Source organism: Lissotriton vulgaris, chromosome 2_2 (assembly GCF_964263255.1).
Source record: "Lissotriton vulgaris chromosome 2_2, aLisVul1.2, whole genome shotgun sequence".
Taxonomy (NCBI): Eukaryota; Metazoa; Chordata; class Amphibia; order Caudata; family Salamandridae; genus Lissotriton; species Lissotriton vulgaris.
This window is the reverse complement of record NC_141688.1, coordinates 334,325,568-334,344,085: the sequence shown is the minus strand read 5'-3', so window position 1 is coordinate 334,344,085 and position 18,518 is coordinate 334,325,568. Positions and strand designations below refer to the sequence as shown.

Here is an 18,518-nt window from a genome sequence, read left to right as displayed (position 1 = left end):
AATTCTTGCACCGCATATACTAAACCCCCGCTCAAACACATTGCATGGGGCTATATCCAGATTCTCACTGTGCACGCTGCCCTACGCTGAGGGCGGATTTCTTCCACCTTGTCTAGCAATGCCCGCTATCGCTACCAACTGGGGAGAGATATTTTACACCATTGGGAAAATCATAGGCACACCACTAGACCCCCCGCTATTGGCAATGTGGCGGGTGTGGACCGCGGCACCTGGAAACTTGAGGCACCAATGCTACATCTAGAAAAATGCAGAGTTGCAATGAACTGGGGGCGCCCCAGGGCACCACAGGCCCGACATTGGCTCAAGGACATTGCATATTGTCACAAGCAATTGGCCAACTACAGGTAACTGATGCCACTGAGGTCTCGCCCTCATGATATATGGGTGCCTTTCACCACCTATCTCTGGCTATCAGAGCCCCCCTCCGCTATCCCCTCTGACAGCCCCTCTGAAATGACATGTATTACACCCTAGATGAATACTGGAGAGGGCACCGAGAGGGGCGGCCGCGGAGGAGGGAGGGGTGGAGCCCTTTCTTAGATTCCGCAAATACTCTTCTTTTTCTCACTGTGTCCCTTGAGTGTAATGATATAAATTGCAACAGTGCCTATGATGTACGTGCTATGTCACACAAGTCATCGTTCTGCATAAAGTTTGTAACATTGCCAACGCTTTCAATAAAGTTTTTTTGAAGTATTTAAAAGCAGCTATGTAGAGTAATGTATCACCCAAAGCCTGGTGACAGTGCTCTTCTGTAGATACAGACACAGAGGTACGTTGTAGGAGTTTGAAGAGTGGAGGACTGAAGACCAGAAAAAACAGGAGGGGGGAACTCGAGACCGGCCCAAGTAAGCGCAAGCATCGCAGCATCAGTTACTAGAAAAGCAACACATGTTTTGATTCATGTAAAATTTACCAATGTGACCAGAATAATTTCAAGGTCCCCACTTAATGATTGCAATGCCCATCATTTTCCATCTTGAGGTGGGCAAGAGCTGGGACAGGGGTTAGTTTGACCGCCCTCGGTTTAACCTCGTTGAGAGGTGCCCGACACATGCGCTTTATTCTGATCTATGAATGCTTCTAGAAAGAGACACTCAGGGTCCTCTTTGCACCCAGAGCGAGGAGGCCTGCGTTCCCACCAGGCGATGCTTGGGTTACTTTCCCTTGCTAAATTGTTTACAGATAAGTAAGCAAACAGCAGAAGCTGTATACAAAATAAACCATGTGGTCTGGGAGTAGGCTCTCCCACCTCAAAGCCTGAATTCCCTCCTTGCTATGGAACAAGCGGGGTTGCTACTGGGGAAGGAAAGGAGTAGGGTGCAGGGGAGAAGGACATTATGAAAACAATAATCCGTTTCGAGTTGCGTTAGTCTTTATAACCACCGCTGTGCATATCAACACTTATACCCCTTTCTGTTTCAGGCACACGCGACCTTCCATGATGTTTCTACTTATTTTTCGGAAGAGGAGTGGAGGCTTCTGCAGGACTGGCAGAAGGAACTGTACAGCAATGTCATGAAGGAGATTCACCAAGCTTTGCTCTCGCTGGGTAAAGTTCAAAGTTTTCCTCCTTCTACAGGTTTCATGATATATTATTTATCTATGTGTGCCTATACCTGAACTATTTTACTTTCTAGATTTTGCTCTCATTTTCTATCCGTGAATTATGTTAAATAATTTTTGCTCCAGAGATAAAACTAACATGTTGACAAATCATTCACCCAACATAGTGACTGAGTCTGCGTATTTCCATAGGATGCACTGCAGCCGTCTTGAAACTGCGCATTGTGTCGCTGATTACAGAAGCAGGGTCTACGCGGTGGCAGCGTATGCTTATTAGTTCGCAAACAGCAAGGTGATTGGTTTCAGCTCTCCTGGAAAGGGCAATGAATTCCATGGAGTAGCTCGTCGGCCTTAGAAGTGTCGTCCACAAGACTGTATGTGAGAAGGAAGGATCACAGAGCAGGTGGTCTGTCAATCACGCTTGGGTACGCCCTTGGCGCCGGACTGGCCGGACCTGGCATTAGGCGTTTATGCTAGGAGGCTGGAAGGGTTGGGGCCAGTTTTGCAGCAGTGTGGCAGATGTGTCACTGGGAGCCGATTTTGCAACATCTGCTGCAATATCAGCCCCAATATCAAAATAAACAAGCAAGCCTATCCAGCCTCCAGGGCCGTACAGTGCTTCCCCACGGGCTGGTCATAGAAAATGGCTAGGGCTGCTTTGGGTTCCCAGTCAGGCCCTGTATGCCCTGGGGGGGCTGGAGTCTAGATGACAGTGACGTCTATCCTGATGAAGAGTTTATTGAAAGAGGCAAGTGATTTTGAAAGTGATTCTGGCAGTCAGCACAGTGAGTGCTGGGAGGCAGGCAGGATCATGTTCATAAAGGTGAGAAAGTGGACACACAGCAGTGACCCTCCTGCTTCAGGTGAAAATAAGAGTGGGAAAGGCCTGTGTATATCAGTCTCACTTAATCAAACTGAGATTTTAATGAACACCAGAGTAAAATACAAATCCCATGTTGTGAATGGCTTAAAAGTCAGAAGTGTTGGTGCAAACAACATTAGGGGTGAGATGTAAGGGTGGTTCGCACGGTGCAGTGAATCAGATTATTGTTGTTTGGCTTGGTGAGTCGAGCTAGCTGTCAACTAGTGCACGATTGCTGGTGAACTGTGTTTAAACTGCAGCTGCTATGAGACAGTTCAGTGACGTGGGTAAGACATTAAAAAGCAGAGGGGAGAGAAGAGAGGTATGTGAAGCAGACAAATTATAGGAGAATGAGAAACAGTCAATGAGGCCTGTTTGGCCCTGGTAGGTACATCATTTGCTAGGTCAAAGGCTCAGTTGGACATCTTCTCTGCTGTCTAAAGACCAACCAGAAGTGCCCATTACAGACCATGTCTAAAGTGTGAGATGTGTCAAGAACAGAATGCAGGATGAGAGTCCCATCTTTTTAAGAGACTGTATTTCAAGCACCTTGGGACCCTCATGGATGAGTAGTGCGCTCTATAAATCCCTGATTGATTGATTGATCAATGCAAGCTCCAAACCACCCAGAACACCTATGCCAGACTCTTCCTCGGAAGCCCTCGACACGAGGATATGACCCAACACCTACGAGACCTCCACTGGCTCCCCATCGAGAAGAGAGTAACCTTCACGCTACTCACTCACGCCTACAAATCCCTCCACATCGGACCCAAATAACTCAACAAAAGAGTCTCCTTCCACGTACCCAAATGGAACCTCCATGCTGCCGATCTCTCCCTGCCCACACGCATCTGCAGAACCAGAGTGGGTGGAAGAGCCTCCTACGTCTCAGCAAAGACCTGGAACAAGCTCCCAGTCAACATCAGACGCTCCCCGACCCTGCACACCTTCAGGAAGAGCCTCAAGACCTGGCTCTTCGACTGACCCAGAGCTGCTCCCCTCCCCCTCCAGCGCCTTGGGACCCTCACGGGTAAGTAGCACGCTTTACAAACCCCCTGATTGATTGATGTGGCAAGCAGAGCTTTCTCCGTCACATGATTCGGACGGCAAACATAATCGCGTGTGTTGGACTTGGCCCTCTTGGCAGGGTCATCCCTGAACTTTTTGCCTTCCTCCAATATTCTCTCTGACTTGTTTTTGTTGGTTTAATGATTCTGGGCACTTTACCACTGCTGACCAGTGCTAAAGTGCATATGCTCTCCCTATGAAAAGTGTATACATTGATTGATGTTCATGATTGGTTCATTGGATTTACTGTCAGTCCCCAGTAAAGTGCACCAGGAGTGCCAGGGCTGGTAAATGCCAATACTGCTAGTGGGCCTGCAGTGCTGGTTATGCCACCCACAGAAGCAGCCTTTTTAAAAATGTGTCTGGGGGCTGTCATTGCAGAAGCTGCGTGCAGTCTGGTACTGTCATGCTGGCTGGGCAAGTGCACACACTTGCCAGCCTCTAAACCTTCCCTTTGCTTCATATCAGTTACCCCTATGGTCGGCCCTAGGGCAGGGTGCTTTTTAAGCATAAGGTAGGACATGCCCTGATGTCCTAATAGTGAATTAACAGCCATTTTCGTTTTCACTATTGTACGGCTACCTGTTCTCATAGGCCAAGATGGGCTGCTGGAATTATTATACTCTATAATCCCAGCAGGCTCAGGGAACATGGTAGAAGGTCAAGTTTAGTATGCCTGAACTCAGAATAATAAAATACTTCTTTTAGTAAAGTTTATTTTAATATCCTGTGTTTGCAAATGCAACTTTTAGAAAGTTAGCATTTGCTTGCCTAACCATTTCAGCCCGCCTCTGCTAGGATGTGTATTTGCTGTGAAGGTTGTGTGAGTGACAGGGCTGGGGGATGACAGGTGGTGAATGCAAGGATTACACCTAGGTGGGTGGTGGGAGTGCCCCTGGACTCTGAATAGGGATGTGCTCTGCCACCACAATGCTGGCTCCACCTACTGGGGAGCGACTAATGACTCCTGGCCCAGGAAGAGGGAAGACTGTCAACAGAGTACTCCTGGCTGCCCCTGTCATCACAATGCTGGCTCCACCTCCTGCGGAGCGTCTGATGTCCCTGCCCCTCACACTGAAAGGAAAAGCCAGGAACAGCACAACAGAGTGGAACAGGCTTCCTATTAAAGCTTTCGAAGCAGCTGATGCTTCCTTGCAATGCAGCATTGGACGGCACAGAACCCTATCTCCAAAACAGTGCATTAGGGGAGAGGTAGTGTGCTGACAGGAAACAGGGACAGGGTGCAGGAAGCCTTGCGGGTAACAGTTCTCCCCCCCAAGTGTCTATTCACAGGTTGGGGTTTGGAAGGGTGCAAGGCATGAAATCTCCTTGCCAACACGGGTGCATGCACTTGATCAGCGGGTTCCCAAGTCCAAGTCCTGTCTTCTGGAGTGTATCCCACCCAATCTATTAGATATTGCAATTTATCCCTATATCTGTGAGAATCGACTATTCGCCGGATTTCGAATTCTAATTCTCCATCTATGCGAATGGGGGGAGGGGGTGGTTCTGGACAGGAAACAGGTTCATATGTTTTGAGCAGAAAAGTATGAAAAACGGGGTGTATTTGGATTTCGGGTGGTAATTCTAGTTTGATGGCTACTGGATTAATGATTTGTGACACCTTATTTGGTCCTATATATCGGGGTTGTAATTTCCTTGGTCCCGCTAACCTGAGGTTTTTGGTAGCTAACCACACTCGGTCTCCCATACATATGTAGGTGCAGGTCGTCTATGTTTATCAGCCTGTTCTTTCATGTGCTCCTTTGCCTCTTGTAGCTTGTCTTTAGCTTAGTTCCATATTGAGGTGAGTTGTGTGTGATGTTCTGTGACTGCAGGTATCTCTGATATAGTTGAAGGAAGGTGAAGGGGTAAGAATAGAGGGTGATATCCATAAGAAAAGACAAGCATTGGAAATGCAATAGGTCTCGGATTTATTTGAGTTAGAGCTAATGGCATTGTAAATGGCAATGTCTTTTAGCCATGTGTTATGGAGTGTATGCATGTGGTGTGTAATGGGATTATGTGGTTTGGATTGGAATTGTTCACCCTGCACACTCACAAACTGTTCACCTTGCACACTCACAAACTGTTCACCCTGCACACTCACACACTGTTCACCCTGCACGCTCACACACTGCTCACCCTACACGCTCACACAATGTTCACCCTGCATGCTCACACACTGCTCACCCTACACACTCACACACTGCTCACCCTACACACTCACACACTTCACACTCTGCACTCACAATGTGCACTCACAACTCTGCACTCGCACTCTGCACTCACTACTCTGCACTCACTACTCTGCACTCACTACTCTGCACTCACTACTCTGCACCCACTACTCTGCACTCACTACTCTGCACTCAGTACTCTGTACTCACTACTCTGCACTCATTACTCTGCACTCACTACTCTGCACTCACTACTCTGCACTCACTACTCTGCACTCTGCACTCACTACTCTGCACTCACTACTCTGCACTCACTACTCTGCACTCACTACTGTGGTACTGAAATTCTGGACCCGTGTTATAAACCTCATCGTATCAAGACGATTTTCGTATCAGCAGACCGAAAATGACGAGTATCCTATGCACAAGCATTTCCGTCACGATCGAGTGACGGAATCACCCTGAAATTAGCATTTCCGTTCCGAACCCTCGGGTTCCATTTTGTGAACGGCATCCATTTTGTGATTGCCCTCACATAGCCAAATAACTAGAAGCCAAAACCTGGTCCAAAGGACACGTACACCTTAGCTGACTCTTCTGTGACCTGGGCAAGCTGACTCCACTGCCCGAAGCCAAACCTGTTCGCCCAGGTCCTTCCCCAGAGGCCGAGCAAGATTAGTATCAAGGCACAACATATCATAAACCTTTCATCGCACATAAACCATGCCTAATCTTACACACACCTGTCCCTGTTTCTTGCTTTATGACTTGCTTTACGAGGAGGAGGTGCCCGATTTTATTGGGGGTCCATCGATATCTGATGAAAATACTGGGTCTTGCCGGGTAATCAACTACGGGCTGGACGAACTAAAATATGTGCTTGTCATCATGACTCTGCTTTTCCTTTGTAGTAAAAATATTTGTATGGTCAACTGTAAAATAAGGAATTTGTGCCCGAAGCTCATTACTTTGTATAAAAGACAAAGGCTGGCTTTGTAACTTTGAGCAGTCTCCTGAGAATATACATGCCGTTATACTTCTAGGATACCTGTTACTGGCTGTAGCCAATAAATACGATCTTTGATTTCACCCAGAAGACTCTGTGTTTCTGTAGTCTGAAACAAGAAGGACTCGGAGTTTTCAGGTGTTCTCCCTGGCACCGCCGGGTCCATAAAAAACCCGGTACTCCAGTTGGCGCCCAACATGGGGCGGTATCAGCGGTACTGGTCGAAGCCAGAGGTTCGTGAGGAGCTTCGTGTGAAAATTCCGGAGGACGGCCAGCCACTTCAGCGACCCCTGTATGTCGACGTGGTCCGAAGGTCTTTGCTGCGAGGTTCCCCGCGTCCCGACGGCTACGAAGGACTGCTGCCCTGACTATCGCCCTGTTTTGGACTCTTGATGATTGGTAGAGCGAAACGATAGACGAGTCTTCTGGTGATGTCACCGATACCTCAGTTAAGTATAAGTGAAGCGTCTCCCAGTCCTTAGTTTGATTCTTAGTTCTTGGTATCCTTCGGGATTATTTTGTATTGGAACTTGCAAGTGCCAAAACCGAAGGAACCGCGTATTCACGAGACTATCGTATTCGATAATCCTTCGAAGCTTGAAGCTTGAAGCTAGACTAGAGAGCGAAGATGCCTGGTCTTAGCAGACTTGGAAATTTGTTTTGTCTTGGTTGGTCTTGGTTGGTCTGCCTCTTACACTTCGGGGAGCCACCAGCTTACTAGCTTTTAGAAAGGACCTCAAAACCTGGTTGTTCACCCAGTAGGCCTTTTTTTTCCTTGTTGTTTTCTCTCTGTTTGTGACACTTTCTCTTTTAATGTGTTATGTTAGTACACTGCAGCCTACCTTAAATAAAAGCGCCGGGACACTCTTTTTGAGTAGCCGCGCGCTCTACAAAAGCCATTTTAACATAACATAACATAACAAGGATTCCCGATTGGAGGACTCGTGTCCGGTTCCTCCGATTGGAACTCCAACATATGAACTCTATGTGAAGCACGGCGTGGGCCCCATCACATATAATGAAGTATGGATCCGATACACCAGAAAAGACGGTGTTCTAAAATGGCCCCAATATGGTAGTTTTGACACAGAGATTTTGGATAATCTGGAGGTTAAACTTTTTAAAAAGAAAGCCCGGCCGGCAATGTTTGACTCTTTTCGCATATGGCGCAAAGAAGCCAAACAGAAAGAAATGAAATTAGCAAAGAAAAGTAAACGAGGTATGTCAATGGTACAAGCTGCCGTTGCGTTCAGAGATCATGAGGAAGAGCGAGAGAGTGAACAAACGCTTAGAAGTAAGAAGTTAGCGGTAGATAAGTACTACCCAGTTTTGCCACGTAAAGGACAAGAATTAAAGGAGAAAGTTGATCAAGACCCTTTAATGTCTCATCTACTGAGTTCACCACCTCCTTATGCGCAAAGTTCTACTGCACCTCAGCAACCTTTGGTTGTGCAACACCCCATTGTTGGACCACAGGTTCTACCACAACCACCAGCTCCTCTTCAGCTGGTTCCGACTCCTCCGGCGCAGCCCCCTTGAGGGCCGCCGCTTTTGCTACCTACTCCATCTGTGTTCCCTACGACTTTGCCTACTGCTCCGACTGTTTATCCTGATACTCTTTCCGTGTCTGTCTCCACTTCTGCATTACCTCAATCTGTCTTTCCTCCTGTCCTTCCGCCAGCTTCTCCTTCTGTCCGACAGAGAGTGGCCAACACTGTTACTGGCTTTCTCGCACCTTTCTTTGGGTCGCCTAATACGACCCCTAGCACAGAACGAAGGCAGCTACGCAGTCAGCAGCCTGACTATCAAGAGAGAGAGTTACTGAATAGGTTAGCGCGTAAGTGGGTTGTCGATACTGCAAAATATGACGAAGAATCTATCATAGAAGTCTTCCGTCAATGGGAAGCATCGAAGAAGAGATATGTTTTTGAACAGATGTGTGTACTTCTCCGTGAAGATCTGGTAGGAAATGATCCGGAACATAACCTGTCTGAGTTGTGCCGTGTTCGGTTTAAGTTCGCGGAGGGTATGATTGTAGGCACCGATGTTGAAAGAGCGGTTGCAACATTGTTGTCTTATCGGAGTAAAGTGGGTACTTCTCGATCACTATCTGAATATGACACATCTGGTAGGAAAAAGGCGCGACAGTACCCCATGAGAGAGGTTCCTCCGGTTTGGAGGGAAGGGGGCGCAAATGCTAATCCAGCCATTCCGCCGCATTTTCAGCGTGTATGGGTACATGTTCCTTGGAAGAGATCTGAGGTTTTGGCTCTCAAACAGACATTGCCTGATCCTCGTAAAAAATTCTGCAGGGTATTATAAGGAATTGTCACAGACTGCAAGCTCGTGCATTATGAACTTAGCCGATATAGACATGTTGTTTGGGAACGTGGTTCCACAGCCTTTATGGGGAAAGATTCGCCACACCGATCACGATCAGGAGTTAGGTGATACATGGGATAATATTGCTGCTGTAGATAACAGACAAGTCGGTGTTGCTAAACCCAAACCTTTAATTGCAGAACTCCCTGGTAGAATAATAACTTACATGAAGACTCTAATGCCTGAATTGCGTGTCAATTGGGATAAATTGTCCTCATGTAAACAGAAGAAAGACGAAGCGGTGTCCGATTTCTTCACGCGGTTTGAAGAAACTTTTGTAGATCATAGCGGTCAGGATATGGCTACTGAAGGTGGCCAGAGATTGTTCGTCGACAAATTTGTGCATAATCTACTGCCGGAGTTGTGTGCTAAGTTGAAGGATTCCGAGAGTGTTTGGGCTGTCTCAACGTCAGCGCAGATTTTAGCTACAGCCCAGTACTATGAAAATAGGCGCAAGGATGAGTTAGAGAAAGCGGATAAAAAGACTAAAGAATTAAAAACTAAAGTTCTGTTGCAGCAAGCGTATCCACCTCGCACTAATAATCAGCGCGATTATCAGCAGCCTCAGCAATATTCGAGGAACTCACAAAGAAACGAGTCTTCTCAACAGCGTTTACCGTATGGTCCCAATCAGTGTGCGTATTGCAAAGAGGAAGGCCATTTCAAGAGTAGTTGCCCGGTTTTGTTACAACGTGCGAATGGTGCTACCAGTGTGCGAGGTCGCGGTGTTCAACAAATGCCTAGAGGTAGGGGACGCGGTGTGTTCCCACAAAACGGACGCCCGTTTCCACCACAGAATTCAATGAACAGTTTTGACCAGCAGAATAACGCTTCTGGCAGGACGACTCAGTACTATGCTGATGATTACTATGCAGAAGATGAAAATATGGTAGGCAATGATTGCTAAGACAGCCATGGACAAAGAGAGGGAGTTGTTTCAGTTCCAGTAGATCAGAGTGGACCTTATGTTGAGGTGATTACATCAGGTGTGTCAGAGCCTTTTCTGTTGGATACTGGTGCTACAAAGAGTTCTATTATGCACCCAAAACTCCCATGCGCACCTTTGTCTGGCAAAATGAATGTTTCAGTAGGTTTTTTTGGCGCCCCGGTTAGGAACCCAATTTCTAGTCCTATGTCTCTTTCTGTTGGACCTTGTGAATTCGAAGCACCCCTTATTCTTACAACAGGTTGCGGTGAGAATTTGTTGGGATTGGATCTGTTGAAAAGATTATATGCAACTTTGTTTTGTTCTCCTTCAGGAGTACAACTGACACTAGGTAAACGAGTGGTCTCTCCGATCTATCTATGTAAGGATAAATTCCAGACAGAATTGTCTTCTCTTCCGGATACTCTTTGGGCTACTGGTCCCAATGATGTAGGTCTTTTGCAAATATCACCGTATGTTGTGACGTTGAAAGCCAATGTTAAATTGCCACGCATTCCCCAATACAAGATCTCTAGCGAAGGTTAAAAAGCGTTGTTAGCGATCATTTATGATTTGGTTGAGAAAGATGTAATTGAAGAGACGAGAGGCAATGTTTGTAATAGTCCGGTTCTGCCTGTCTTGAAGCGCACTGATCTTTCCCAGCCACCTGTTTATAGGTTCGTGATTGACCTTAGGGAGGTGAATAAGATTGTTGTGCCACAGTTTCCAGTTGTCCCTGACATCACCACCCTATTAACAATGATTCCAGCTTCAGCCACTTGGTTCTCGGTGATTGACTTGAAGAATGCTTTCTTCAGCATCCCGATTGCAGAGGAGAGCAGAGATATTTTTGGCTTCAGTTTAGGAGGCCGAAGTTTCCGCTTCAAGCGCGCTCCTCAAGGCTATTGTGAAAGTCCATCAATTTATAGCCAGCCTTTGAAAACACAGCTTGACATGATTGTTTTACCCGATGGCGCTACGCTGGTCAGTACGTCGACGATTTGCTTGTAGCTGCAGATACTGAGGAGATTTGTAAAGAGGCTACGTTGTCGTTGTTGCGTCATTTGTCTCATTTTTATCACAAAGTGTCTCTCTCTAAGTTACAATATTGTTGACAAGAAGTGACCTACTTAGGTCACCTCTTATCGAAGGAGGGAAGGAAACTGACCCCAGAAAAAATTCAGGCAATTGCAAATCTGAGTGTGCCAAGGACACAGAGAGAAGTGCGTGCTTTCTTGGGCATTACATCATATTGTAGGCAATGGATACCGGATTTCTCATTATTGGCCAAACCTTTGGTGGCATTAACTTGCAAAGATACACCGAATCCCATTCCGTGGTCTGAAGAGTGTCCGAAAAGTTTTTCCGAATTACGTGACGCACTGTGTTCGGCTCCTGTGTTGGGTACCCCCGACTACAGTAAGCCCTTTACATTATATGTCCATGAGAAGGAAGGTTGTGCATTATCAGTATTGACACAGCCTTTTGGGGACAAGCAACGTCCATGCGCGTATTTCTCGTCAACTTTGGATCCGGTAGCTAGGGCATTGCCAAGCTGTTTAAGAGCCACAGCAGCAGCAGCTGTTTCTATTCGACAGTCTGCTGCGTTGGTGATGGACAACATGCTTATCGTGATGGTCCCGCATGCGGTAGACACTTTGTTAAATAGAACCAAGACACAGCATTTAACCAGTGCTCGATTGTCAGGTTATGATGAGTTACTGGGTTTTTCAGAACCGGTACTAATCCGGTAACCCAGCGGTGTCAGGGCAACACCCAAAGACCCCGGATTCCCCTGTCTTGGCAAACAGAGACACAGGATACTTCTTGATGACGTCAAAGACCAAAGTTTATTGGTTGCAACCAGGGACAGAGGTCTACGAAGTACACACGGGTAGTTCGACAGAGACTGCACCACATCAATGAACAAAACTCGGTCTTTTATGCCGAAAATTACGCCTCTGGCAGCATCACAATTTACATTTGGTGCATACAAACTAACCAATAGCAATGTAGCATTTCAAAAGTAGCGAATGACGACAGTCAAAGTTAATCCCACTTCCCGTTGTCCAGCCCACCAAAACGATCGCACACATGCTTAGTTTCCTGTTCGATCAGGCCGGACAAACCCATCATAAAACCTTCAACCCAGGTCGATGATCAAGTCGTAAAGGAAAGGCAAAAACAGATAGAAAGGAGATAGAGGAGTGGGAACGGTGTACCATAAAATCGGACCACGTCCTGTCCTTTGATCTTTATCAGGCCAGCTGTGGGATAAGGTACTGGCTCAGCGGGATTCGCCCCAGGCGAGGAGTCAGTTCGGCCAGGTTAACCAGAAGTAAACTAAGGCGTACGTGTCAAGGACTCGTTCGGCCACAATCATCGGGCCTATGTTAGGGCAACCACACAAGATGGCTGCCACATACAAAATGGTACCCGAGGGTTCTAACTAAATCCTCAAATGCAGAGTGTTCTCCTATATCGATTCATGCGAAAACACTCAGACACATTACACTCGCCATTTGCGGTCTGTAGAGACCAAAATCGTCCATTTCCGACGATCTTTATAAATCGGGTTCAGAACTATCGAACCCAATTCGGAACCACAGACCCTCCTTTTGCCCTATCATAGGCAATAAACCCAGACCCAGTTTAATCTGAATCCGGATCTATATTCATCAGGTCATCGATATGTTGCTGTAGCATCATCTTATTACTATGCATCTCTCTCTGTACAGGTTTCCGTACACACAAAGTAGCACAAAGGCCACAAATAGTCGGAGCACACTGTACACAGAGACAGAACATGAACAGAATCGCTAAGACCATCCCAATGCCCATCAAAATCTTCCAACCCCAAGTGGATATCAATCCCCATAACCATCCCATCAAAGACCAATCTCCTTTGTCCAGATGGACAGAATCGGAGAGTTTGTGCAATTTGGAAATGGCCTGGAAGACTGATGGAGCGTTGTCTGGAATTAAAACGCAGCAGCTCGATTGAATCAGTCTACATACTCCACCTCGATCTGCCAGAATAACGTCTATGGCAACTCTATTCTGAGTGTCATAAGTCTATCCGACTGGAGCTCAGCAGTCAAGTTACCAAGGGCACCGGCGGTCTCAACTATGGTGGACTCAACCACACTTGTAAGCTGACGAATGTTCCTGCTGTTAGCCATAGGTCCCCAAAACGGCAGAAAACCCTTAACGAAATCTCCTAATTTTTGTCCTGCAGTGTCTTCTTGACTAAAGACACCTCTAGCAACTCTCGTCTTGTGGTAATCTGCTGCAGCTGTAAAAGTGGGGGGTAACAGAAAGGAAACAAAACATGTGCCCGAGAAGTCGGGGGGCAACCATGTATACGCTTTGTCATAGCAAACAAAGTAGGTACCCTTGGCAGCTAAGAACGCTGGGGAAGACTGAGACGGAAACACATAAGTCTCAGCGCAAACACTCTTCCCTAACTGAGCCTTCGGATTCTTACCGTTGCCCTGCAGACAATAGTAGCCTTTATGGGGCACTATCCAGATCGGTAGAGAACTTTTCGGTCGCTGGTTAATACGCAGACTAACTCCATATCCAGTAACGTTCCAACCACTATATGGTAGCCTTTCATCTTTCGGAATAGTCTCTACTGCATTAGTCCCTTTAATCATGTCGACTATACCTCTAGCTAGTGGATTAGTCTTCGGACTATCTCTCGGTGAACGTAAGGGGTCAACACTGTGGGCATAGATGAACATGGTTCGGTAGGCTCGAATCGAACCATTTAAACTAAAGGGCAAAACTAGGTAAGGAATACCTTTATCGGTCGTATGAGGCATCAAACCACAAATCCAGCAGTTCGTTGTATTGATCACTAACTGATGCTGGTCCAAAAGCTGTATGAAGGAATTATTAGCAAATTCCAGACGTCTGACTACCTCATATTCAGGCAAAAGGTGGAAAGAATGAGAGGAAATAGTAGGTGAAGGTGTAGGTTGCACAGTGGAATTAGACGTTGTTTTAAAAACAAATGCTACATAACCAGTTATAAAAATTGCGAAATTCAATAGCAAAAGTATGCATGGTATCAAAAAGCATTTCTTCGACATTATCTTGCATATACGTTTTCCAAAAGTCAGTGTCTGCACAGGTTTCTCCAACTCAAAGAAATCCATCCTAAACTAAAGTTGCTGCCCGCGGTGGTTGGTTGATTCTGCTTGAGAGTGCCTCTGCTGCACCCAGGAAGGCTGCCTCGGACCAACAGAACCCAAGACCTAGTGTCTCAGACTTACACTCCCAAGACTGGTAGCAACCGCGACCCTAGCAGCAAGAACCGGATGGCAGTTCAGAAAAACAAAAATGAGTAGATCCTTGGTGGAGAGTTAACCTGCAAACAGTAAAAAAAATCAACGTTATTAATTGCTTTATTTGTCCATATTTCTCAATCTCAAATTGTATCTGTTTCTTCCAGGTGACTCTTGATCGCCAAACAAAAGATGAGGCTCGGTAGTGTCCAATCGATCTGCAGAAGGTACTGATGCGTGCAAAAGTCGATCACTTTCCTGTTCTGAGCTAGTCCCAATCAAACGAGCATCACTGAACGTTACAAACTTCGGGATTGTCTCGGTCTCAGAATCTGCGAGACCATCCTGTACCCACTTATCATACGGCAAAGGTAAGGGTGCTTTCTTCGTGTGGGAGCCGTGAATCCAGTGGCGCTTCCCACGTACTCGCACCGCAGATCTCGTCGACAACAGGACCTGGAAGGGTCCAGTCCAGCGGGACTGATCGTTCTTCGTACGCTGGAAATTTCTAACAAAGACCCACGCACCAGGTTCAAGGGAGTGACCAGGATCCTCTGTAGCTTGAGGAAGACTATTGTATACCTGTTGGCGTAAAACACTCATTTTAGTTGTTAATTCACGCAAGTAATCAAGCAAAACAGGGTATTCGAGGTCACTAAACCTCGTCGGTCTTGGTACGCCCCAAATATTCGCTGGGCGACCAAACACTACTTCATATGGACTCAAGCCCATTCGTGAGTGCACGGTCATTCGGGTGGACAAAAGTGCTAATGGCAAGGCATCTGGCCATTGTAAACCAGTGCTTTCTTGAATTTTGGCCAACTTAAGCTTAAGAGTGCCATTATAGCACTCGACTAAACCAGCTGATTGGGGATGATTTGCAGCGTGGAATTTCTGCCTAATTCCGAGACCCTCACACACTCTCTTCATAACTTGACCCACAAATTCACTTCCATTATCACTCCAGATGATTCTCGGCATTCCGAATCTCGGGAAAAACTCTTTTATCAAAACCTTCGCTGTGGACAAAGCAGTATTGTCCTTAAGAGGGTAAGCTTCTACCCATCTAGAAAAAGAGCAAACAACCACTAACACATACTTCAAGTTGTTGCATCTTTCCATATGGATAAAATCTAGCTGCAAAGCCTCGAACGGATACGTAGGAGGAGCAAAATGACCAGCTGGTGTTGGAGTTCCCTTACCAGGATTATGCATCAAACACACCATACAGTTCTTGACTAAATTCTCTGCACATCTGTGGATCCCTACATTCTGCCAAACTGGAGCCAACAACTTGCAAATCCCTTTCACACTAATGTGTGCCATTCCATGTGCCATTTTAACTACTGGAAGCACATACGCGTTGGGCAACAACCATCTCTGATGTTCGGACAAATCAGTCCAATAACCATTCGAGTCCAATCTACCCTTACTCTCTCTCCATTCATCCAACTCTCTCTCTGTAGCCTCACTCTGAATGACTTTCACGCTCTCAATGGTGTCTTCGCACATACTCTTCTCTGGAACCCATCTCGCCGGACCCACAACATACATTCGACTCATCACGTTCCTAGCAGTTTCTTTCGCAACTTCATCCTCAAATGCATTACCACGGCCAACGTCATCCGTAACCTTTTTATGGGCACTGCATTTCACGATCGCTATTTGCAAAGGTAACGTAAGAGATTCAAGGAGTTCATTCACCAGTTGTCCAGGCTGGATCTTCGTCCCATGCGATGTCAAAAACCCACGTTCACGCCACAATCGTCCAAAGCTATGAGCCACACCAAACGCATACTGACTATCCGTGTACACATTCACTCGTTTCCCTTTCGCCAACACACATGCTCTCGTAAGTGCAATCAATTCAGCCGCTTGTGCGGAATTATGTGGGATACGTGCAGCTTTAACGACCGTATGCAAAGTCGTCACAGCATATGCTGCAGTTGTATCGCCATTCGGTAATTTGAAACACGAACCATCAACCCACAAAGCATCATCACAATCAGAAAGAGGAGTGTCCCTAAGGTCCACTCTCCCTTTCGTCTCTTCTTCGGTTCTTAGAAAACAATCGTGTTGCTCTTCACTATCATCATCTGTCTCAAGCGAAATTGGCAATAAAGTAGCCGGATTCAAAGTATTGCACCTCTTGATGTGCACATGGCTCGCTAACAACGTAAGTTCATAACCTGACAACTGAGCACTAGTTAAGTGCTGTGTCTTCGTACGATTCAACAAGGTATCCACTGCATGTGGAACCATGACCACTAACGTATTGTCCATAACCAAACCCGCAGATTGTCGAATCGAAACAGTCGCTGCCGCTGTAGCTCTCAAGCAACTCGGCAACGCTCTAGCTACAGGATCTAAAGTCGACGAAAAGTACGCACATTGGCGTTGCTTCCCGCCAAACTGCTGAGTCAAAACCGATAATGCACATCCCTCTCTCTCGTGGACATACAATGTGAAAGGCTTACTGTAGTCGGGAGTACCCAACACAGGAGCCGAACACAACGCATTGCGTAACTCAGAGAAACTCTTTTGCCATTCATCAGTCCAAGGAATCGGATTTGGAGTATCCTTAACCGTAAGAGCTAGCAAAGGCTTCGCTAGAAGAGAAAAATTTGGAATCCACTGTCTACAGTACGAAGTAATGCCCAAAAACGCTCGTACTTCTCTCTGTGTCGTAGGGACACTCATTCTCGCGATAGTCTGAATTCTTTCTGGGGTCAGTTTCCTTCCCTCCTTCGATAAGAGGTGACCTAGGTAGGTAACTTCTTGGCGACAGAATTGTAATTTCGAGAGAGAAACTTTATGATGGCAATCAGATAAATGAGACAACAAGGACACAGTGGCATCCTTACATATGTCTTCGGTATCAGCAGCGACCAACAAATCGTCAACATACTGAATAAGGACTGCACCTTCAGGAAAAGCTAACAAGTCAAGTTGCGTCTTCAAAGCTTGACTGTAAATCGATGGACTCTCGCAATAGCCTTGAGGAGCGCGTTTAAAGCGGAAGCTTCGTCCTCCTAAAGAGAACCCAAAGATATCTCTACTCTCTATGGCAATCGGAATGCTGAAGAAAGCATTCTTCAAGTCGATCACCGAAAACCAAGTGGCAGAAGCTGGAATCAATGTCAATAATGCAGTAATGTTGGGTACAACAGGGAATTGCGGAACAACAATTTTGTTCACTTCACGGAGGTCGATAACGAACCTATATACAGGAGGCTGTGAAGAATCAGTTCTCTTCAGTACAGGCAAAACAGGACTATTACACACATTACCTCGTGTCTCTTCAATAACGCCCTTGTCAATCAGATGTAAATGTAAATGTATTTGAGCTTATATAGCGCACAGCTACCCACAAAGGGTTTCCCGGCGCTTGCTTAGGGTACCCGTCCTGGAATTCCCTGTGTGATAACCCCGGCAGGGTATCCACAAGGTGAAAGCCAGGCATCCCGCCGCGAGGGGCCGTTTGTGGAGATTAAGCAAGCTATTGCCCAGAGTCGCAGAGTGTGAACCCGTGAGTTGAGAAGGCACCGGAGCGAGAATTATCGAGTCTGTGGAATTTTTTGAGCCCAAGACCCGCCGAAGCGGGGAATTGAACCCTGGTCCAGGGCCGATCTCAGCTTCCGGGTCTGCCGCCTCTAACCCATGAGCCACACTTCTCCACAATTATAAATGATCGCCAAAAGCGCTCGTTCACCATCACTTGAAATACGATATTGTGGAATGCGCGGTAACTGAGCATTCACCTTCAATGTCACAACATATGGGGGAATGTCTAACAGGCCCACATCATTTGGACCCGTAGCCCACAATGAATCTGGTAGCGAAGACAATTCAGGTGGGAGACAATCTTTCGAGATATATATTGGAGAGATCACATTCTCACCCAAAGTAAGATGTACTCCTGACGGAGAACAGTACAAAGTCGCATACAATCTCTTCAACAAGTCCAAACCTAGCAAGTTCTCATTACAACCTGTAGTCAAAAGAAGGGGTGCTTCAAACCTACGAGGACCAATAGAAAGAGGCAATGGAACGGAAATCGGATTCGTAACGGGGGCGCCAGAAAAACCTATAGAAACATTATTAAAGCCAGACAAAGGTGCGCCAGGGAGTTTAGAATGCATAATAGAACTCTTCGTAGCACCAGTGTCTAGCAGAAAAGGCTCTGACACACCTGATGCAATCACTTCCACGT

At 46.5% G+C, this 18,518-nt stretch overlaps 1 protein-coding gene across 4 annotated transcripts in view; it reads left to right on the top strand.

The window, feature by feature from the left end:
• Positions 1–18,518, top strand: part of LOC147729428 (uncharacterized) — a 203,135-nt gene that overhangs the window by 23,769 nt on the left and 160,848 nt on the right. For 2 of the 4 annotated variants that reach the window (XM_086959769.1, XM_086959770.1), the window contains exon 2: positions 1,447–1,573. In XM_086959769.1, the coding sequence (XP_086815895.1) occupies positions 1,447–1,573 (127 nt within the window). Of the gene's footprint in view, positions 1–1,446; positions 1,604–18,518 lie in introns of all 4 variants that reach the window. The other 2 variants (XM_086959768.1, XM_086959767.1) reach the window with 1 other exon arrangement.